General features: G+C 41.2%; 2 protein-coding genes across 2 annotated transcripts; one reads left to right on the top strand and one right to left on the bottom strand.

Annotated features, from left to right (window-relative positions):
* Positions 1-9,289: 9,289 nt before the first annotated feature.
* LOC147904978 (calcium-dependent protein kinase 11-like) lies at positions 9,290-10,813 on the bottom strand. Its single transcript, XM_087393130.1, has 2 exons — positions 9,530-10,813; positions 9,290-9,373 (listed from the first exon to the last, which is right to left on the bottom strand). The coding sequence occupies exons 1-2, from the start codon at positions 10,811-10,813 to the stop codon at positions 9,290-9,292; spliced, it is 1,368 nt and encodes a 455-aa protein (XP_087249256.1).
* A 563-nt stretch (positions 10,814-11,376) lies between these two features.
* Positions 11,377-13,364, top strand: LOC147904977 (calcium-dependent protein kinase 26-like). The gene is made up of 4 exons (XM_087393119.1): positions 11,377-12,660; positions 12,817-12,887; positions 12,946-13,072; positions 13,266-13,364. Exons 1-4 carry the CDS (start codon positions 11,377-11,379, stop codon positions 13,362-13,364), a joined length of 1,581 nt encoding a protein of 526 aa, XP_087249245.1.
* Positions 13,365-14,917: the final 1,553 nt, after the last annotated feature.

Here is a 14,917-nt window from a genome sequence, read left to right as displayed (position 1 = left end):
ATATTTTGCCGTGAGTTCTCAGCGTCTTGCTGGGAATAATAGTCCCTAGACCATCTATGTGCGCTTCATTGGGTACCTAGAGCCGATGGGAGCAGATGTATTTTATCGAGGGGTGAACGGAGACTTTGTATATGTAGTTATGTACCACATACACACTCCTGTGCGCCAGCGTAAGCATTCTAATTAATGTGTTGAGTATTATTAAGACACAATTCTAACATTTCCTTGATTTAATGATTATAATTCTTAAATGATCTTTTTGCCTTACATAGGTTGACGCCGTGTGCGTGTGTTGGTGTGTGGGGTGGGACATAGACATATTCTGTTTTCTTAGGGGAGCTGATATAGACACTCTGTATGTAGATATATGAATTCGTAAGATTTTGTAGTACTCTTTTATAGAGCGTATATTTTGTTAGGTATGCTAATTTTAAGTAAATCTTCTTTTGTTGTGTTTATTGAAGCATGCACATATATGTTTATACTCAAACAAATTCATAAATTCTATTTATTTATACTCAAACACGTTTATTTCAAAAAAATTCATGAATTCTATTTATTTATACTCAAACTAATGTATCCCCATAGACCAAGATTGATTGTGTTACAATCTAGCACTACATTGGCATACAATGCATTACACATGTAATCTTACAAAATTTTATATATGAAAGCAAAGAGGGGATATGCATACAAACATGTTTAATTCAAACAAATTCATGAATTTTATTTATTTATACTTAAACTAATGTATCCCATAAACCAAGATTGATTGTGTTGCCTAGGCATGACCCTAGACCCAAACCCTCTAGGCCTCATAGTATGTAAGCATCGTCAAGCCCTCTGGTTTCTCGCCTAACCACAATCACAATACATGGTTCCGGCATTATGGCTCACGTAACATTCACTTCCCCTTAAGAATGGTTTACGTCCTCAAAAAAAAAAAAGGGAAACCTCCTTTGGAGACTACTTACCCTTTCCCATGTTGAACTCTCTTCAGATCTATCTTTCCACTTAACAAGACATTCTTGCCATATAGTATGTCGCGTTCTTTTTTCTTATCTATCTAAAATTCATGTTGTAAAGATGCGGGTCAATGAGTTTAACTAGGACTTCATTTCCATTGAGATTATTATCATCTCCTTATTTTCTTTTTAGCTTACTAACATGAAAAATTGAATGTACTCTACATCCCTTAGGTAAGGCTATTTTGTAAGCAATTTCTCCAATCCTCTTAAGTAGTGTGAATGGTCCACAATACCTAGGAGACAACTTCGAACATTTACCTATCTTTAGAGATTTTGAAGATTCAGGTACCTTAAGGTAGACTTTCTCATTTACTTCAAACTCCAATTTTCCACGGTGGGGATTTGCATAGCTTCGTGCTCTATCTTGAGCTCTTCTTATGCTATCTTTAGCTAGCTTAAGCGTTTGATTCATATCCTCAAGAAAGTATTTGGCCACTTGAACCTTCTCTTTTTCGAGTCCCACTGTCATTGGGGCTCTTGGTTGAAATCCATACATCATCATGAATGGACTAAAACCTGTAGCTGAATGTCTGGCACTATTATATACAAATACTAATATGGGCGAATACTGTTCCCAATTAGTTTGCCGTTTACTTACATATGCTCGAAGCATATATTCAATAATCTAATTGACCCTTTCAGTTTGACCATCACTCTGTGGATGATCCGCGGTGCTCATATTCAATGAGGTTTCCAACCTCTTAAACACAGCCATCCAAAAATGGCTGTTAAATTTGCTATCCTAGTTGCTAACAATACCGGCTGGTAGCCCATACATTCTTTAGATATGCTCCACAAATAGCCTGGCTAATTTTAGAGTTTTAACATCTTCACTGACAGGAATAAAATGAGCCATCTTGGTCAACCGATCCATAATTACCCACACAGAGTTGTGCCCCCTCTATGTCCTAGGTAATCCTACTATGAAGTCCATGGAGATGCTTTCCCATTTGCTAGATGGAATCTCCAATGGGTGTAGGAGACCTACCATAAGGCATTCAGCCTTACTGACCTAGCATTTTTGGCATTTCAATACATAATCTTGGACGTCCTAACCTATTCCAGGCCAAAAGAATTGTCTTTTCAGAAGCACATATGTCATCTGAATTCCTAGGTGTCCAGCACTCGGACTATCATCACATTAAAAAAGAATTTGGTGCCTAATGTCATTATCATCCGGGACACATACTCTACCCTTGTAGAGTAGGTAGCAATCTTCAATAGTATATTTTTTCCACTTGAGCCCTTTATCAATGAAAGACTCTCGATTAGTTGGATCCCTATTTTTAATTGCTTTCCATATTTCAGAGAAGTGAGGATCAAACTTACATTTCCCCTTTAAGGACTCTAGGAAATCATTCTGAAATTGAGTAAAACTCAATTCATTAACAATTGGCATTTGGCTAAGAGAGTATGCTACCACATTGAACTTCCCTTTCCTATGTTGAGATATCGAGCTCCACCACTCGCGATATGCCAGGGTGACCGTTGTGCATTTATGTCACCGACTTGTTAGCTACAGATGCGGTTGGTACACTGCCCACGAATAATAGCTGGATGACAGCTATCCTTATCTACACTAGTTCGTGGCTTAGTTAGTATGCCACCTTAGTTAGTTGAGTTTGGTTTGAGACCCACATATAGGGTTCTTCTATTTCTTTGTACTAGAGTTCTTTTGGCTTTCACAACTAAGAAGAGGAAAACTGTTTTCAGCCTCCACCTTTGTGTGTATTCCCCCATTGTGCTTGTGAGAAAGCCCCAAGTGAGACTCCTTCCCTCTCTCCCACTATCTTCACATGGTATCAGAGCCTTGTTCATGGTAAGGAGCTCAAGAAAGCAAACCAAGGTCACAGTGTCCTGGTAAGAGGACCAATGTTGCTTTCCTTTTTCGAGTTTGGGAGCAAATCTCTGCAGGTAGCACAGCTGGGAGTGCAAGAGTGCACTGTCTCAGATTGAGACGCCCTTCGCGGTGTGGCGAGAAGGCATTATATGCTGCGGTGACTATATTTTTCCGATTCAAGGTCATTTCGGGGCCCGTTTTGGAGGCGGAAGTTCTCCGCAGGCACTCAGAAAAAGTCCCTGTTTGGGCTGTGCGACCACTGTTCTGCAGGTCAGTGAAAAGTTGCCGCAGAAATTGCATCGTATGCCTGTGCGCAGAGACATTGGGATTTGCAGAATTATCCTTATTGCCTGTTGATGCAAAATCGTCACTAGGAAGTGACTGTGTGGTCAAAAACCACTTTCGTCAGGTTTGTAGATTTGCCCTTGTGAGGCAGAAGCTGTGTTTTTTGCAGTGACATAATATTTTGCAGTGTTTTGTAATGGCGTCTGATTCTCTTTCATAGATTGTCACTGAAAAGCTTGACAAGAACAACTTCCAAGCATGGAAGTTTAGAATGACGAATTTCCTTATGGGAAAAGGCTACTAGGAGTTCATTACAGGAAATGAAGAAGAACCAGTTCTTCCTAATGTTCCCAATCAACAGGAAATGTAGGCATTTAAAGGATGGCATGAGAGAGCCAAAAAAGTTATGTACTGGCTGTCTATCAGTATTTCAGATTCAATGATTGTGCATATTCAGGATGCAAGTACGCCAAAGGTGGCATGGGATACTTTGGCTAAAATGTACAGCACAAATACGCAGGCCAGGAAAATGCAGCCCAAGTAGGAGCTGCACAATGTGCAGAGAGAAAATATGAGCATCAATGACTACCACATGAAGGTGAAGAAAATTGCGGATGCACTTGCTTCCATTGGGTCGCCAGTGGATGATGACGATTTAGTTTCTGTGACCTTGAATGGTCTAGGAAAGGATTATGCACATTTCCGGACATCCATTGCCATCCGTGAAAAATTTCCTTACACAAATTAATATGCATAAGGGAGTTTTTAAAATAAATTTGGAAAAAATTTATAGATTTCTGTAGAAAAAGGGTACATTTTATTAGTGAAAATTTTATAGATAAGGGAATTTACAAATAGTCCTTGTACACATGTGATATAGAGGGTTTATACATAGTGAACCCCCCGAGCGATTTGTGAAGTGATCTTTGATCCCTTTGATACTGATAACTTTCTCAAATTTGCACCATATGACCTCTAAAAGACCACATAAATTTAGAGATGTCAAAATCGACAAGAGAAAATAAGCGATGAGATACTGAAATATCTATGTAATGAAATCAACAAGTATTACTTCCTATTTTTCGTTGTTAGAGTGAGCGTATCACACACACACACACACACACACACACACACACACACACACACACAGACAAAAAACACACACACACACACATGGTAGAAGAACACCCAACACATTTTTTTAACACCCATGCATGATGCATGGTATGTAAGAAATGTGAATACATGCCCTACCACGAAAATGATATCTGATCCACCTCAAACACTGTGAGTACATGCTATGTTATACAAAATTTAAGAGGTAGCCTAACTTTTGTTTGAGCAATACAACAAGGTTACATTATATTACAATTTTGGTGACATTTTTCTAAATGGAAATATGGATGCTATTTATTTTTCTAAATGGAAATATTGATGCTATTTATTTTTCCACAGAGCTTATTGACATAATTATCAATTAAAAAGAGCAACACTACTAACTTTTATTCTTTTGATTCATCTAGTGCACTTTTTACTATAGGACTAGCACTTTGTGACATAATGTAGTAGGTCCAATGTTGTTTTTGTAAATGTCTTCAAGCTCATTGGCATCCAAAAAATTCATCACCAAAGGGAAAATTTTTCAATGGGTCTTGTGTTCAATTGGTCTTGTGTGACTGCGCATGGTGCAAAGGTGTTATAACGAGAATATGCACCATGTCAATGACACACATTCAAAAATATGATTGCTTCCAACCTTTACTTGATGTTGAGTAAAATATTGTTGAGTAAACTTAGCAAAATATTTTTGCTAAGTTTTCAATTTGATAAAGGTGCTTACCCTTTGGATTCCAATTCAATAAAATCTTTCATGCAAGGATATGAACTTGTTTGAAGATAAGGGAAGGAAACAAAATAAAAATGAGTGTCTCTGTGGCAACACAAAGTTGACACCTTTTATCTTTATAATTGTGAAGAAGTGGATCAAACAAAATGAAAAAGAAAGAGCTAAAAGAGAGGAGGATGGGAAGGCAGTGTCAAAGGACTATCAGAGTAGGCCTTATTCTTGGGAGTTATCAGCAATGCCTTCTAAATGCACCATTGATTGGTTGGAAGATGCCAGTCTAAGAGTGGAGATTGTGACACAGAGGGAGGAGGAATTTGCACACTGTTGTACTTTATAGGTATAATTATATTGCTTTTATTTATATTAATTTATAACATTTATGTATATGCTAAAGAAAATTCCATTGTTTGATTTGTAGTGCCATTTGTGCAATGCAATGTGGGGATACAATAGTCACTTTTGAGTAAAGAAAATCGGTGTAAAGTGTAACAAATTTGATTAAGGAGTCATGTCCAATTAACTTTTTACAAGACAGTAGAGATAGAGAAAGGGATACAAATCTCATTTGAAAAATGAATCACTTTAGAACATACAAGAAATTTAGCAAATGAATTTTAAACTCTTTAGCAAAGGTGCTTCAAGCTGCAATCAGGAAGGATCTAATAGGGTTTTTTGGAATTTACTCAAAAAAAAAAAGGGATCGTGTTACTAAATATATTCATTCTACTATTGCATTGTGACTAAGATTTTTTCTTATATTGGTGTCTTGCCCTTGGATTTCATATCATGAACTTTTTCTCAAATATATCTCAACACAACTGAGTGGACAACCCAGTGGTGGTTTGTGATTCAAGTTGTGCCTAGAAAGCTACATATATTTTAGAATGCAAAATTGGAGCATGAAATAGATCTACAAATAATGTGTTGTAAGCCATCACTTCCAATGTACCTTCTACTACAAGAGTTTTGGAATGTGAATATAGTTTGACTTGCTTTGAGGGTTTCTTAGACAATGATTTAGTAGAACTCAACCTAGATGCTAAAGATGTAGGAGACTTGGCCACGGAAGCTCAAGAGGATGAGAATCAATCTCATGAGGGAAACTTGGAAGATTTAAAAGAGGGCTTGATTAATTGGAGAAATATGAAGGACAACATTGATAAAAATATTTTTGTTTGTAAAAATAGTTGCATTTAATTTGATTCTTGCAAGGTGCTGGGTGAGACCCCACACTTATCCAAAATTTTCAATGGTAAACTTTGGAGATTTTGACAAGTTTTTGTTGATGGTGTGTTTTATTTCAAAGCATTATCGACAGAAAATTGGATGCTAGTATCGATACTTCCTATAGTTTTATCAATATTAATTTAAAGATGGTAATATCAATGAAGGTATCTCTTGTACTAACATTCATGGTATGGCCTTGAAATGAAAAACTAATGGACAAGAGTTGATGATAAGCCATTTGCATTTAATTTGATTCCTACAAGGTGCAGGGTGAAACTCCACGCCTATCCAATTTTTTCAATGGTAAACTTTGGAGATTTTGGTGACAAGTTTTGTTGATGGCGTGTTTAATTTCAGAGCATTATCAACAAAAATTTGGATGCTAATATCGATGCTTCCTACAATTTTATCAATATTAATTTAGAGACGGTAATATCAGTTCTAATATCAATGAAGGTATCTCTTGTACTAACATTGATGGTACGGTCTTGAAATAAACACTAAAGAAAAAGTGTTGAGAATAAGCATTGATATTGTTGTGAATGGTGGTAGTGGAAGTTTGGCAATAATCGGATACCTTGCAGTGCTTGAATGGTCGATTGTTGTGTATTTTTACCACACATAAGCATTTTGTATTGCATTTTGTACTGCCATTTATTTGTAAGAAATGGTAGTCTAGAAATGGTTGCAATTTTGTGCTACCATTTCTTCGTAAGAAATGGTAGTCAAGAAATGGCTCCCATATTGTGCTGCCATTTCTTTGTAAGAAATGGCAATAAAGAAGTGGCTACCATTTTGTGCTACCAATTCTTCATAAGAAATGGCAATGCAAAGGTTGTTGCCATTTTTTGCTAAAATTTCTTCTTAAGAAATGGCAGTCAAGAAATGGATGCCATTTTGTGCTGCCATTTCTTCATAAGAAATGGCAGTGAAGAAATACTTGCAATTTTTTGTTGCCATTTATCCTTAAGAAATGGCAGACAAAAAAAGGTTACCCTTTAGAAATTGTAGTTTAAGATTTGGTTGCCATTTTCAACTACCATTTCTCCAAATATATAGCAGTAACTGTTTGAGAAATCGTTGCAATTTCACACCTAAGAAATGGCAAAATTGAAGATTCCATTCGGGTGCCATTTCCCATTGCCATTTCTACCTAGTTTTCTTGTAGTGATCACATATAAGTTTGTCAGCATAGAGATATAGTACACAAATTGGAGTATTATGCCTAAAGAGTGCTTGATAAAGGAAACAAGCTACAGATTCTGATATGCAAATATGAAGGATTTTGATGTGTCCAAAGAGTATTGCTAACTATAGATTCTTTTATGTGTTTTGCCCCATTGATGTGACACAGATATTACTCATCTCATTTTATGCCACGTTGGATGTGATGCTGATATTCCAAATAATTGTATGTGCCAATTATGTTGAAAAGCTTGACATGAAACATTATGATGTAGCAAGCTTTGTAGTGCTATTTTTGCTAGAGATGGCTGCATGTCAAAGTGATGAACTAGCCCACTTGGCACTTGGTGCTGATGTACATTGACATGTTGCATGATTACCTCTGTAAATGTCAATGCACTGCTACTACGGCCCAAGATCTTATAATGAATGAATATTGGTAGTGTGTAAACATGATGACATAATGATCTCTTTCGATAGAGCTTCAATGTTGTTTATGTTTTGCCTTTGTGAATCATTGTTGGTGCTAGATTATGAAAAACCTTCCATATGTTGTCCATTAAGTGAAAAATATTTGGAGCATTGAATAATCAATTCAGTGATCCATCAATTCTTTTTTATTGCACAAACCTTTATGGCTATTTACCTATAAAATGATAGATTGAATTTTGCCAATAGCTGCTCAATAGAAAGCATGGCTAATGATAGCCTTATGTTGACAATGATGCTCATGATCTTGATTGCTTTTGCTAAGATCACCAATTAGATTGTCAATATGACTTTAAGTGTACATGGACTTCCATATGTTGTCCATCAATTGAAAAATCTTTGGAGCATTGAATCATCAATCCTTTTGGATTACAGATAAACCTTTATGGCTAATTACCTATATAATGATAGATTGAATTTCGCCAATAGCTACTCAATAGAAAGCATGACTAATGATAGCCTTATGCTTACAACGATCCTCATGATCTTGATTGCATTTGCTAAGATTACCAATTAGATTGTCAATCTGACTTCAAATGTACACGGACTTGCGTAAGTTATTGAAATTCACGTTATTTGCCAAAAATGTCATTCATTTGGACTTAAAATAAGTTTTTGATACTTGTTGATGAAGCTCATGTGCTCTTGAACAACTTGATGTAAAATTGCCTCAATTATGATATCCATGTCCATTTTGTTGATGAGACTTTTCCCAATTAAAATTAGCTCTACAAAATTCGACATAAATGAGAAAACACATTGCGTTTGATGTTCTGAACATTTTGGAAAAGACTACATTCAATTCTGATCATATGATATGATCAAATTTCCAACATCTTACTGCATGACGTGGCTTTATTATATGGCTTGAAATGAAGCCCAAAAATGTATTCAATAAGCTTTAAATTTATAACAATTATTACTTTCAATATGTGAATGCTGCCTGTGAAGACACAACTGAAATCTGATCCAAATTGATCAGATTATTACTTTCAATATGTGAATGCTGCCCGTGAAGACAGACCTGAAATTTGATCCAAATTGATCAGGATATTCCCAAAACTGCCAAAAATGGTGTCCAAAATTGTTATATGAGTTGTACTTTTGTAAAGGATGCCAGACATAGCCAAAATGGCTTCACAATGGTGGCATTTTTGTTTCCTGAACATATCATGAGACGGCCAGGATGTGGCAGTAGTATTTCAGGTAGAACAGACCCAAAGGTTCTTGTAAGCAGAATAAATGTTCCTGGGAGATGGACATGGGCCCAAGTGCAACAGCGACGCACAACATCGTTGTGAATTTGCGGCACGCACAGCCTGCTCAACATCATTGTGATGAATTCTGCAAGATGAAATCAAGCTCAACCAAGATGAAGTATTAATATGTTCAAGTGACATACTGAGGAGCAGGTCCTGTGCCTGTTCCAGTAGTCCTCTTTGGAAAACTATCGGCTACCATCAGAAACCAGACCTGCATGACAGCAAGCAGTGAGAACACAGATGAACAGATGAAGGTGACGTAGCTATCATGGCCGCGTTGTGGTTTCTCTGCAAGTATATACTGCCTTCTGCATCATCGCATCATGTAGTGTTACAATTGAATTTGTAGCTCGACTGATCAGAAAACACAGAGCTGTGGAGGTCGAGCTGCGAGCTGCCCGGCCCGGCCATGAAAGCGCCGTCGACGAGGAGCTCCCTTGCAGGCCCGACGTTTGGGAGCTGGAGGGAGGGTGGCAGCAGTGGGGCTGGGGCAGACGCTGGCGCCATCACTGTTTGCTGGATTAGTAGCAGCTGCTGCTACAATCCAAGGGTGTGCAAGCACCTGGGCTGGCGTGAGCCTGGCTCGGACATCCCGGCACAGCATTCCCTGGATGAGGTCGATGGCAGCAGGAGAGACGTTGCTCCAAGGAGCGCCCGTGAAGCGCAGCTGATGATGCTGGATTGCATGAAAGACACCCTGCGTGGTCTCGGCCCAGAAGGGGGGCTCTCCGCTGAGGAGGACGTAGAGGACTACTCCGGCACTCCAAATATCGATCTCTTGGGAGTAGCAGCCGTCCAGCACCTCAGGTGCGACGTAAAACGGACTCCCAGCAACGCCGGACAGCTGATCACCGGGCGAGAAGGCGACGGAGAGTCCGAAATCGGCGACCTTAATGCGTGAGTAGTCGTCGTGATCGTCATCGTCGGCGAGGAGGATGTTTTCGGGTTTGAGGTCCCGGTGGATGACGCCGTTTGCGTGGCAGTAAGCGAGCGCTTCCGTCAAGCTTTTGAGGACCAGGGCGGCGTCACGTTCGGAGAAGCGCTTGTTGCGGACGATGCGATCGAAGAGCTCGCCGCCCGGGCAAAGCTCCATGACCAAGTGAATGGAGTCGGGGTCCTCCAAGACGCGGTGGAGGCGGACGATGTTGGGATGGCCGGAGAGGTGGTGCATGATGGAGATTTCGGTGGCGACGTCGGCTGCGTCTTGGGGGTTGAAGAGGGAGGACTTGTCGATGGATTTGCAGGCGAAGGGGAGGCCCGAGGATTTCTCGAGGCAGCGAAAGGTGGTGGCGAAGGAGCCACGGCCGAGCTCGGGGCCGAGGGAGAAGAGGAGGGAGATGTCGGGGGTGTAGAAGTGGGGGGGAAGGAGGAGGTTGGAGGGGAGGGAGCGGGGGCGCTTGCGAGTTAGGCTCTGGCTTTGGGTCGGGGAGGCCAGCGTCGCCATAGCCAGCTGCACTGCAGGGAGGCAGGGAGCGAGACGAGGCTGATGAAGAAAGGTGGTGAGCCGCAGCAGCGAGAAAGCGAGCGAGACGAGGCTAATGAAGAAATTAGGTGATGAAGAAAGCCGGTGGAATGCGAAATGCGCTGCTTTATAGTTGTTCCGCCGCCATGGCTTTTTGGCGGCGCCGCACGCCACGCGTCTCAGCTGCATTTTGCCAGCAAACAACCTCTTCCTTACAGCCTAAGCTTCCTTTGATTTTGCTCGTAATTCCTGCTTTTTAATAATTATTATAAATTTCACAAACTCACAAAATCCCCACACCTCTCTCAAGTTTGTACTTCCCGGCTTCTCTCTCTTCCATGCACTTTTCTTTGGAGCACGAAGTACCTCTCACACCTCTCTGTGTGTGTGTGTGTGTGTCTTTGTCTCACTTCCTCTGCCCCTAATCTCTCCGCTCCACACCCTCTCTCGACAGACGTGCCCCTAATCTCCACCCGCTCCACACCCTCTGTCGAGAGAGGGTGTGGAGCGGAGAGATTAGGGGCAGAGGAAGTGAGACAAAGACACACACACACACACACAGAGAGGTGTGAGAGGTACTTCGTGCTCCAAAGAAAAGTGCATGGAAGAGAGAGAAGCCGGGAAGTACAAACTTGAGAGAGGTGTGGGGATTTTGTGAGTTTGTGAAATTTATAATAATTATTAAAAAGCAGGAATTACGAGCAAAATCAAAGGAAGCTTAGGCTGTAAGGAAGAGGTTGTTTGCTGGCAAAATGCAGCTGAGACGCGTGGCGTGCGGCGCCGCCAAAAAGCCATGGCGGCGGAACAACTATAAAGCAGCGCATTTCGCATTCCACCGGCTTTCTTCATCACCTAATTTCTTCATTAGCCTCGTCTCGCTCGCTTTCTTGCTGCTGCGGCTCACCACCTTTCTTCATCAGCCTCGTCTCGCTCCCTGCCTCCCTGGAGTGCAGCTGGCTATGGCGACGCTGGCCTCCCCGACCCAAAGCCAGAGCCTAACTCGCAAGCGCCCCCGCTCCCTCCCCTCCAACCTCCTCCTTCCCCCCCACTTCTACACCCCCGACATCTCCCTCCTCTTCTCCCTCGGCCCCGAGCTCGGCCGTGGCTCCTTCGCCACCACCTTTCGCTGCCTCGAGAAATCCTCGGGCCTCCCCTTCGCCTGCAAATCCATCGACAAGTCCTCCCTCTTCAACCCCCAAGACGCAGCCGACGTCGCCACCGAAATCTCCATCATGCACCACCTCTCCGGCCATCCCAACATCGTCCGCCTCCACCGCGTCTTGGAGGACCCCGACTCCATTCACTTGGTCATGGAGCTTTGCCCGGGCGGCGAGCTCTTCGATCGCATCGTCCGCAACAAGCGCTTCTCCGAACGTGACGCCGCCCTGGTCCTCAAAAGCTTGACGGAAGCGCTCGCTTACTGCCACGCAAACGGCGTCATCCACCGGGACCTCAAACCCGAAAACATCCTCCTCGCCGACGATGACGATCACGACGACTACTCACGCATTAAGGTCGCCGATTTCGGACTCTCCGTCGCCTTCTCGCCCGGTGATCAGCTGTCCGGCGTTGCTGGGAGTCCGTTTTACGTCGCACCTGAGGTGCTGGACGGCTGCTACTCCCAAGAGATCGATATTTGGAGTGCCGGAGTAGTCCTCTACGTCCTCCTCAGCGGAGAGCCCCCCTTCTGGGCCGAGACCACGCAGGGTGTCTTTCATGCAATCCAGCATCATCAGCTGCGCTTCACGGGCGCTCCTTGGAGCAACGTCTCTCCTGCTGCCATCGACCTCATCCAGGGAATGCTGTGCCGGGATGTCCGAGCCAGGCTCACGCCAGCCCAGGTGCTTGCACACCCTTGGATTGTAGCAGCAGCTGCTACTAATCCAGCAAACAGTGATGGCGCCAGCGTCTGCCCCAGCCCCACTGCTGCCACCCTCCCTCCAGCTCCCAAACGTCGGGCCTGCAAGGGAGCTCCTCGTCGACGGCGCTTTCATGGCCGGGCCGGGCAGCTCGCAGCTCGTCCTCCACAGCTCTGTGTTTTCTGATCAGTCGAGCTACAAATTCAATTGTAACACTACATGATGCGATGATGCAGAAGGCAGTATATACTTGCAGAGAAACCACAACGCGGCCATGATAGCTACGTCACCTTCATCTGTTCATCTGTGTTCTCACTGCTTGCTGTCATGCAGGTCTGGTTTCTGATGGTAGCCGATAGTTTTCCAAAGAGGACTACTGGAACAGGCACAGGACCTGCTCCTCAGTATGTCACTTGAACATATTAATACTTCATCTTGGTTGAGCTTGATTTGATCTTGCAGAATTCATCACAATGATGTTGAGCAGGCTGTGCGTGCCGCAAATTCACAACGATGTTGTGCGTCGCCGTTGCACTTGGGCCCATGTCCATCTCCCAGGAACATTTATTCTGCTTACAAGAACCTTTGGGTCTGTTCTACCTGAAATACTACTGCCACATCCTGGCCGTCTCATGATATGTTCAGGAAACAAAAATGCCACCATTGTGAAGCCATTTTGGCTATGTCTGGCATCCTTTACAAAAGTACAACTCATATAACAATTTTGGACACCATTTTTCGCAGTTTTGGGAATATCCTGATCAATTTGGATCAAATTTCAGGTCTGTCTTCACGGGCAGCATTCACATATTGAAAGTAATAATCTGATCAATTTGGATCAGATTTCAGTTGTGTCTTCACAGGCAGCATTCACATATTGAAAGTAATAATTGTTATAAATTTACAGCTTATTTAATACATTTTTGGGCTTCATTTCAAGCCATATAATAAAGGCACGTCATGCAGTAAGATGTTGGAAATTTGATCATATCATATGATCAGAATTGAATGTAGTCTTTTCCAAAATGTTCAGAACATCAAACGCAATGTGTTTTCTCATTTATGTCGAATTTTGTAGAGCTAATTTTAATTGGGAAAAGTCTCATCAACAAAATGGACATGGATATCATAATTGAGGCAATTTTACATCAAGCTGTTCAAGAGCACATGAGCTTCATCAACAAGTATCAAAAACTTATTTTAAGTCCAAATGAATGATATTTTTGGCAAATAACATGAATTTCAATAACTTACACAAGTCCATGTACATTTGAAGTCATATTGACAATCTAATTGGTAGTGTTAGCAAATGCAATCAAGATCATGAGGATCGTTGTAAGCATAAGGCTATCATTAGTCATGCTTTCTATTGAGCAGCTATTAGCAAAATTCAATCTATCATTTTATAGGTAATTAGCCATAAAGGTTTATGTGCAATCGAAAAGAATTGATGATTCAATGCTCCAAAGATTTTTCAATTGATGGACAACATATGGAAGTCCGTGTACATTTGAAGTCATCTTGACAATCTAATTGGTAATCTTAGCAAAAGCAATCAAGATCATGAGCATCATTGTCAACATAAGGCTATCATTAGCCATGCTTTCTATTGAGCAGCTATTGGCAAAATTCAATCTATCATTTTATAGGTAAATAGACATAAAGGTTTGTGCAATAAAAAAGAATTGATGGATCACTGAATTGATTATTCAATGCTCCAAATATTTTTCACTTAATGGACAACATATGGAAGGTTTTTCATAATCTAGCACCAACAATGATTCACAAAGGCAAAACATAAACAACATTGAAGCTCTATCGAAAGAGATCATTATGTCATCATGTTTACACACTACCAATATTCATTCATTATATGATCTTGGACCATAGTAGCACTGCATTGACATTTACGGAGGTTATCATGCAACATGTCAATGTACATCAGCACCAAGTGCCAAGTGGGTTAGTTCATCACTTTGACATGTAGCCATCTCCAGCAAAAATAGCACTACAAAGCTTGCTACATCATAATGTTTCACGTTAAGCTTTTCAACATAATTGGCACATACAATTATTTGCAATATCAGCATCACATCCAACGTGGCATAAAATTAGACGAGTAATATCTGTGTCACATCAATGGGGCGAAACACATAAAAGAATCTATAGTTAGCAATACTCTTTGGACACATCAAAATGCTTCATATTTGCATATCAGAATCTGTAGCTTGTTTCCTTTATCAAGCACTCTTTAGGGATAATATTCCAATTTGTGTACTATATCTCTATGTTGACACACTTATATGTGATCACTACAATAAAACTAGGTAGAAATGGCACCCAAATTGAATCTTCAATTTTGCCATTTCTTAGGTATGAAATTGCAACCATTTCTCAAATAGTTACTGCCATATATTTGGAGAAATGGTAGTTG

The sequence above is a fragment of the Dipteris shenzhenensis genome, chromosome 2 (genome assembly GCF_047967505.1).
Source record: "Dipteris shenzhenensis isolate YYH24624 ecotype China chromosome 2, Dip_SZ_1.0, whole genome shotgun sequence".
Classification (NCBI taxonomy): Eukaryota; Viridiplantae; Streptophyta; class Polypodiopsida; order Gleicheniales; family Dipteridaceae; genus Dipteris; species Dipteris shenzhenensis.
This window is presented reverse-complemented; position numbering and strand designations above follow the sequence as displayed.

What these genes read in the sequence shown, in the direction of transcription:
- LOC147904978 (XM_087393130.1), bottom strand. Translation starts at nt 10,813, where the DNA reads ATGCAGCTGAGACGCGTGGCGTGCGGCGCCGCCAAAAAGCCATGGCGG. An exon ending in CTCGACCTCCACAGCTCTGT is followed by an intron (nt 9,374 to 9,529) that starts GTTTTCTGATCA and finishes GCTGTCATGCAG; the next exon opens with GTCTGGTTTCTGATGGTAGC.
- LOC147904977 (XM_087393119.1), top strand. Translation starts at nt 11,377, where the DNA reads ATGCAGCTGAGACGCGTGGCGTGCGGCGCCGCCAAAAAGCCATGGCGG. An exon ending in CTCGTCCTCCACAGCTCTGT is followed by an intron (nt 12,661 to 12,816) that starts GTTTTCTGATCA and finishes GCTGTCATGCAG; the next exon opens with GTCTGGTTTCTGATGGTAGC. An exon ending in GGCACAGGACCTGCTCCTCA is followed by an intron (nt 12,888 to 12,945) that starts GTATGTCACTTG and finishes TTGATCTTGCAG; the next exon opens with AATTCATCACAATGATGTTG.